This window comes from Nelusetta ayraudi, unplaced genomic scaffold, assembly GCF_046127955.1.
Source record: "Nelusetta ayraudi isolate G7.1 ecotype Tasmania unplaced genomic scaffold, CSIRO-AGI_Nayr_v1 ptg000042l, whole genome shotgun sequence".
NCBI lineage: Eukaryota > Metazoa > Chordata > Actinopteri > Tetraodontiformes > Monacanthidae > Nelusetta > Nelusetta ayraudi.
This window is the reverse complement of record NW_027466092.1, coordinates 22,301,813-22,310,171: the sequence shown is the minus strand read 5'-3', so window position 1 is coordinate 22,310,171 and position 8,359 is coordinate 22,301,813. Positions and strand designations below refer to the sequence as shown.

Sequence of the window (8,359 nt, the reverse complement as noted above, 5' to 3'; positions counted from 1 at the left end):
GTGGCTTGTAACGTCTGATATTTAACTCTCGTTCCACAGCTGTTCTATCTTAAAACATAAGGCAATGTTTCCAATTGAGGAGCTAGTCACTATGGAGCTCTCTCAGGGGTAAACAGAGACCAAAGAGGAGCTGCAGGAAAGGTGAAAATGGGTCTGACATCCACGCAATGGCTATAAACATGCTGGATGTGGAGTGACGTAAAGATGTAGTCAAGGCCGCCTTGACCCAAGTTGAGACAAGACTGAAAAAAAAAAAAAAATCATCATGATGGTAGAATCAGCAGGACTCTACTACTACTTCAAAGAATTATTGAACAAAAGCACCATATTAAGGTGCAGCTGTACAGCATGAAATCAGTGCAGTTATGGTATCATTTCAACTACAAGCACAAAGACGTGAAAAGATCTTTCTTCATGTAAATGTCTATGTTGTGGGTCAATCTACTGTGTCTTGTAACTGCATGACAGCTCTTACTGCCCTTTCAAAGGACTGAGATGTGTTTTTTCTGATCCCCTCGACACAGCTACGTTCGAAAACCAAGGCCGAAAACCAAAGAGTGTCGAGACCGAGACCACATATAAGTAGTCTAGTATCAGAGTGTAAAAATCAATTGATTTAAGACTAACAATTCTTGTCATCAATTCCATTGATTGTTTGTTGGCTACTATTTCCAATAGACAAACAAATGTATGTCCTCTCAGACTTCCTCAGCACATCTTGGAGACATCTGAGGACCCTCACATCTGAAACAAATCCTTCCAGCAAACGGAGGCAAAGCCAGAATTGTGGTGAGGGACCCTTTCACTCGAGGGTTTGCAAACACCTCGGGGTGGTCTGATTGTTCGCCCGGCCCCAGCCAAATGAGTAGAGGAAATCTGTCTCATGAAGCCACACGCCTCACATTTAATACAAAATGCAGCAATCCGGTGATATTGTCCCCTCACGCTCCAGCCACTCATGTTCATGTTTCCCCACATCGTGGCTTTTATCAGCAAATTCATTCTCCCACGTGTGTCTCTCTGGAGTCACATTTTGACGGGAAAGCAAAGAAATATACACACCCAGCAACCTGATTCTTCAAATCCTTCAGAGGGCTGTGCTCATTTTCCACTGAGTTATGCATTGTGGAGCTGTGAGGCTCTCTTTGCAAGTATATTGTTAAATAAAGAAGCGCCTTCGACGGGAAACAAACAGCGGAGTGTAGCCCCAGCGCGAGTGCTGCTTAAGTAACTCGCAGGGTTTAACCTGAGCCCATTTACTCAGCAGAGGTCCCATTAACTGGCACCTGACCAGAACCTTTCAAGGCGCTAATGCCCCATAACCCCGGCCCCCTCCTAACCCAACACCCTCCCATCACCCACATTAGCACTTAGAGTTCTCAATGGCATGGGCAGGCTGCAATAAAGCGCCAGTATGTACGCTAGCCTGCATTTCCTCATAGATGTTGATGCAGATGTAATATGCATGATTAAAACAGGCACAAATGGGCGTTCACACACACACACACACACACACACACACACACACACACACACGCTCAGTACTCTTGAGCAAACTTGGCCATCCCAAGCCCGTTATTGTTTGCTGGCGCTGAAGCATTGCAGGGCTAAGTGAGGGGCCCCGATGGATACCTTCCAGGATCAGACCACCAGTAGAGGTGTGAGAGGAGGAGTGAGGTGGAGGGAGTAAATGGAGGGTGAGTGAACAGAGCAGAGGGAGATGGCAGAAGATAGCAGAATGCAGAAATGGACGAGTATCCATTGTCTCATGCGCTCACACACGTAGATGTGTGCATGGGTATTGAGTGCAGTTTTGCCATGTGCACACTGCATGTGTTGAAAGGGTCAGTCGTCAATATCCTCCACACATTTTGTAACATTGTTAACTCAATCTTAAAGATCATTGCAACGAAGAAACAACACGTTTGAGCTCATTATTTGGGTTTTAGAGGCAACACTTTTAGTATTTTTTGACGAAACAGCTTCTGGTAAAAGTGTTGGTACCAATTTGAGGTTGGCACGGACTTAATTAAAGGGGAGAGAGTCTCTATCGACCTTTTAAAGTTTATGAATGTTTAATTACTAAGTTTGGTTTACTTTGTAAAATGTTGTAGTCACTTCGTACTGCCCACAAACTGTGGTTTGTCACTCAGGTTTTAAAAATGTATTTTAAAACATTAAAAGATAATACTCAATTAAAGCAATGACTTGGATGGAAAGTCTTAAAGCTACATTGCCACTTGGCTAACTTGATCAGCGACTTGTAAGAGCTGGGATGCTCTATCACTTCTTGATGTCATCAATCTTTTCTGAAAGCTGAACTGCACTTTAAAAACAATGTCAAACACACTGCCACTTGAGAGGCAAAGCTCCACTTTTACTATGTGTTAGTGTGACTCTTTTGCACCTAAGTGGAAGCTATTAATCTCCTCTCCAGGGGAAGATGTTAGAGAGTACTGCCATAGGAAAATGGCAGAGGCGTAACTTGTGCTCCAGGCATTGTAAACAAAGAGTCCAACTGCACAGCGACAATCAACATCCCCTGGCACAACAACAAAAACACACACACAAAAAAAAACTATATATAAAGCAGTTGAAAAACTCTTGAAAGCCTTATTAAAAGCAAAGTTTGTCCGCTGAGGCCACAAACAACACACAGTGCACAAATCAGTTCACTCTCAGTTTTTGTTGTTTCTCTTTTAACACATCAAAGTCTGGCTGACGTGAGAACCCAACTCTTGGTGCAGACTCCGCGTGAAAGGAAATCAAAATGACTGACTGTGCAGACCAAACCCATGGTCATCGTCGCTGGACCGCTTCCGCCGCTGCGACACAGTGACGGCTGCGTGTGGCACTTAAATGACAAGGGTGCAAAGAGATAGATGAGAGCGAAAACACACAAAGGTCAAAATGCCTCACAAGCAGGGCACAGAGGGGAGAAATCAACATGTCAGATTTTCAAGAGAAATGTGCCGCATCTGACAAACTTTGAGTCAGTTACCAGAAGAAAGTGCCACAAACTTTCGTGGATGAATGGCAACAATCCAGCATGTGACAAAAACAAGAAGGAAGTGAGGAACCGCATTTCATATAACAACCAAACGGCAAAGAAGAATGTCTGAAACTAAGGCAGAATCATATAAAACGTTATTTTCATCTCAATAATTTGATAGTTGCATTGATTGACATGAGGGTAATCGTCCAGAACATCTCTCTCTCTCTCTCTCTCTCTCTCTCCCTCTCTCTCTCTCTCTCTGTTGTGCTTCAACGTCAGTTCATTATTATTACATTTACCAGCTGTTGCAAGTTAGCGTTGTCCCAGTTGTCTTTGAGGTCCATGTAAGCAGCAACAGGTACTGTTTCTCAATACATTTCTGTGTATTGTGCAATTTCCTACTCCTAAATCCACTACTAAGTTTTGCCGTCAGTGTTGCCAGACAGTAAATGTGATGGTAAAAGCTTTGGGCAAATGCAATTGAATTTATTTGGAAACAGCATTGTGCACATGTTGTAACCAAGAGAAGAAATGGGGCACATTTGTACCATTTCTCTATGATTTTCAGGTGATTTAAATTGTAAATTTTGATGGTGTGAGAACACACTTGAATTCTGTTAGTTTGTTTTTTCGAAAACCAAACTCAGCAAACTCCAGAATAATATTGAAAACACCATAGCTAACATTCAAAGCAGTGCAAAACAGTTAGAGCACATTTTAGTTACTACTGATCTGCAAGCAGCATTGGACCATAAAATATTTTAATAATGTATTCTTTAGAGCGATGTCTATTCTACAACACAAACCTTTAGTATTGAAATATTTTTTTTTACTTTTATATTAACAATTGACATCGAATTGCTCGGTTTTTAAGACGTGAAATGATGGGCTTCCATTCCTCTGCCCCACCTACTTCACCCAAACTCACCCCACCTCCCTCCATCCCTCCCTCTGACAGTGGTGGAAACATAATCAGGATCTGTCATCTGAGCTGCCACCTTGCCTCAGATAAGTCACTGTGCTGATAAAGCCCTGTCCTAGGAGGCACATGTGGTGCGATTAAACGCCATATCTGACATGAGCAGATCTGTTAGAAGCACAATTAAGACACTGTCTAGCCGTATCTGCTCTTGAAACTGCACTTGCCCCTCCACTAATGCCTTCATACTGTGCTGGAATAAATTACGATTTAACTGAGAATCTGTGTAAACCGTGACCTGCTCCGTAGGTTTTCAGCAATGCAGCTAAAACATTAAGTGTTTCCATGGTGTCTTGTAAATTTTGTTACCATCAAAGCTGAAAGCACACAAAACTGATTGAGGAGTGACTCTATCCCAAGGTGAAACTGATCTGGATTTAAGATGCTTGAAGCGCTGTAGTAATCCTGCAATTCAGTCAAACAGAAGAGGCAGTAAATGACTATAACCCAGTGCCTGTTCTCCCTAATCTAATTCATAGAGCCTTTTCCAAACAGCTATTTCAGTCCTGTTTGGTTCCTCTGGCTAATTGGCATTGAGACAAAAACAGAACCTCTCTTGAAAAGCTCAAAAAAGCTCAATGCACATAGTGACACATGTATTTACGCAGGCTTTTAAACACCATAATAGTACCAGCTCTTTTCTGCTGGAAAAAAAAAAAAAACCGAAGATCTGATATTGAAAAAAAGAAAATAAAACCGCAGCTCAACGTGCCTGGATAAACTTGCCAGCCACAAATCCAAAACTTGGAATTCCACTCCACACTGGATGAACTGATAAAGAGCTGCATGGTTGACCACACAGTTTTTGCATTGCTGGCATTTATTCATGTTTGTGTCTCACTTTGTTGATGGATGCATTCGGCATTATCACCAGCGGCTAGAGTGCGTCTGTACCCGACCCGTATCTCTTCCACACCCAGAGCTTGCAGGAACATCTCTCTACAAACAGTAGGCCTGCGACCCCAAATCTCTTTTTTTCCACTATCGGGATGCTTTTGTTGCACCAAATACCTAAACATAAAGCAAATTGGGGTTGTTGGCACGTCGTATGTTTACTCTCCCCACATGCATTCATTGCAGTGGGGCAGGTGAGCAAGTATGCTGCTAAGATCCTTCACTTTAGGATTAGTGCAACAAAAGAGGTGAAAACGTACCACCTGTCACTTCTTCATTCTATGCACAAAGTAAGGAATAATAAGAGGCTTCTCTGCATAAATTATGCTATATAGTGTAAAAAAAAAAAAAAAAAAAGTACTGGTCTCTGCTTTGTTTCCTCTGAGATGCTCCTCAGGGATTCATTATTTCTAGACAACACCACAAGGGGTCGCGTGCTTCCATGTACGTCCTCCTTAACCCACATATATTATTCAGAGATGGTACAGCAGCGTCAGAGCTGCATGGGGAGACCAAGACACCCTGCAAAGATGATCACGAAATGTCAGGCAGCCCAGGATATTATTAACATTTTAGCCACAGTTTAGCCGCTTGCCTTCAGTTGCGGAGGGAGAGAGGACATCTCTGTGTTGAAAACCGTTGCAGAACAATGACATGTGTTTCCCCTGGCGATCGTGTGGGACACATAAATTGTGTCCTGTAACAACAGAGGCAATCTGTTGCGTGTAACCGGATCCTGGAACAGTGAGCCGTGAATGAAACATGTGACAAGTGGTTATCCGGCTGACATGGAAGGGTGTTTGTTGACAGATGGGCTCCTTTGTGGAGGTAATCTGTTGAGCAGAATAACCAGGTAGATAATTACCTGTTGCGTTTTGCAGCTTTCAGGGCCATTGTTGTGTTGTGTTGTTGTGTGAGGACATCCCCATGTTGAATATTCATTTCATTGCAACTATAGAGTGGTGTTGTTATGGTGGGGAGGGGACGGAGAGTCGTTATATATCTACACTCTGATCTGTTAATGTGAAATCCTTGTTTAATGTAAAAAGATTTGACCCGATTCTTTCAAAAGCTTTCCAAGTTTGATTGGGGGGGGGGGGTAACGTGCAAACGCCGCACATATCGGAATGCATCAGGTGAGCATGCAAATAAACACGACAGGGAGGCCGCAGTGGAAGGGGGAGTGACGAGGGTGTTGGGTTTCATGTTAAACGGACTCTTAAGGCGCGCTGGCGCAGGTTGCCAGGAGCAGTAGGGACGCGCCAGTCGCCGCGACATCAGGGTCACGTCACTCGCAAGAACATTTGCTGACTCCTCCTCCTGACGAAAATGGACAGTCGGATCAGACCGCTTGGCACCGCCAGCCCACTGGGGGGCATGCCCGTGCCGCAGTCCCTTCTGCAGCCGCCGCCTCTCTTCCTCCGGGCGTGCAACCCCGCGCTGGAGAGGGGGTACCCGCGCACGCCCAAGTGCGCCAGGTGCAGGAACCACGGCGTGGTGTCCGCCCTGAAAGGCCACAAGCGCTTTTGCCGCTGGAGGGACTGCGTGTGCGCCAAGTGCACGCTGATCGCGGAGCGGCAGCGCGTGATGGCGGCGCAGGTGGCCCTCAGGAGGCAGCAGGCGCAAGAGGAGAGCGAGGCCCGCGAGCTCCGGCTCATATACCCCGGCCCCGGTGTCGGCGGAGGGACTGGGAATCCCCAGGGTTCTCCGCGGGGCTCTGAGGTGCCAACAGCCTCCCGCAGCAGCAGCAGCAGCAGCCAAACAGCGGCCTGTTATGACGCGTTTGGAGTGGAGAATCAAAAAGACGGTAAGTTTAAATATCATTCGCAACATCAAATAATAATAATAATAATAATAATAATAATAATAATAATAATAATAATAATAATAATAATAAATACTTAATTTGTTTAATTATTTTTTTTCCTCAAGTATACACTTATCTCCGTTCAAACTTCAGATCGCAAAACAAACAGTTACAACCTGTATAACGGATTACTGTGCCGACCCTTGGTGGTGACTCGTGGCCCATCACGGCTGCCGTCCCCTCGCAACGGGAAAGAGCTGTCTCCGGACCAGGAGCGTACTGCTTCCCCCACGAAGGACAGCGCCAGTCCGCCCCCCGTGTTCACCCGCACGGACAGTCCAGCCAGGTCGCTCTCGTCCTCCTCGGATCTGGACTCCGGCAGCGAGGCGGACAAAACGCAGGAGTGCCCGGGTCTGGTTCGGGACCCCACCGAGATCATGGCCAAGATCTTCCCCCATCACACGCGACACACCCTTGAGTCCATGGTGAGAACCTGCAAAGGAGACATCGTCCGGTCCATCGAGCTCTTGCTGCACGCCAGGGATGCTAAAATCGATGCCAGTGCCACGGCGCTCTCCAGTCTCTCGTGCACGCCGAGGCCTCCCGCTGCACCGCCTGGAGCGTTCGGCATGCAGGGGGGCAAGTCGGCTTTCTACCCGCTGCATGTTTCACCAGCGGCCGCTGGAGGCGACAGTCTGTACGGCCTCAGCCCTCGGCTCGGCGTCAGTCCCCTGCGTCTGACTTATTCCCCTGCAGGCGGCGGGGTGGCGGGCTTCATGTCCCCGTGCATTACCCCTGGACTGATGCCGGTGTTCCCGCTGCGTCCACCGCTGGACTCCTATTCATTCCCCGGCATGATCCGAGACTTTTCTTACTTCCAGAGCAAGGAGTCACTGTGCAGTGCGGGCCTATACACACAGCCAAACAGCGAGAAATGATGAATTAAATATACTGCATTTTAAAATGCTTTTTAAGTGCCTCTTAATTGTTTTCAAATGATGTATATGTTGTGGATATTGTTTTAATAATAAAACTAACAAAGGTGTTCTTGAGCGTGTGTGTATCTACTGATATGATTTCCCTCTCATTTCATTGCGATAAATAAAGTTTCAAGACTGTCCACTAAGCAGATCCGTTCGCCCCTCCTCACTGGAAGAAAGCATCACGTGCTGCTCCGATAGTAACCAATAGCAGAAGCCGCAACAGGCAGAGGGTCCCCTCTGTTTCCGGATGTCCAGTCTCTTAGCTAGCGGCTCTATGCACTTAAACAACATTCCGCGGGTTTCAACGAGCTGTGAGACAGACAGATTATATCTCTGACGTGCGATTTCGCGTTATTCTCGCCGCTGTCATCTGGTGTGGTGTTGCCGAGTCCCGGAAGCTGAGAGGGACATCTTCCTCTTGTAAATTCACTGTCTTCTCACCGCACATGCAGGAAGATAAAGGCTAACCAGCTACCAAATGTGATAACGCAAAGTGAACCATCGTCTTTCTCACTGCGGTCAAGCCAACCGACAGTTCGACAAAAGCGGTCGAGCCAGCAGGCACTCGCTTTTTACTAGCTCCGTGTACACCAGGTATTACGGTAGTCATTGTACTCAATGGGGACACTAGATAGAATCGCTTTTCTCTGTACTTGGTTTCAGATGAACATTATTGGAGAATTCCTAATTGTCACTCCATC

At 46.0% G+C, this 8,359-nt stretch overlaps 1 protein-coding gene across 1 annotated transcript; it reads left to right on the top strand.

The window, feature by feature from the left end:
* Nucleotides 1-6,102: 6,102 nt before the first annotated feature.
* On the top strand, nucleotides 6,103-7,722 carry LOC142894208 (doublesex- and mab-3-related transcription factor A1-like). Its single transcript, XM_076035471.1, has 2 exons — nucleotides 6,103-6,675; nucleotides 6,829-7,722. The coding sequence occupies exons 1-2, from the start codon at nucleotides 6,198-6,200 to the stop codon at nucleotides 7,611-7,613; spliced, it is 1,263 nt and encodes a 420-aa protein (XP_075891586.1). The 5' UTR covers nucleotides 6,103-6,197; the 3' UTR covers nucleotides 7,614-7,722.
* The last annotated feature ends 637 nt before the right edge of the window (nucleotides 7,723-8,359 follow it).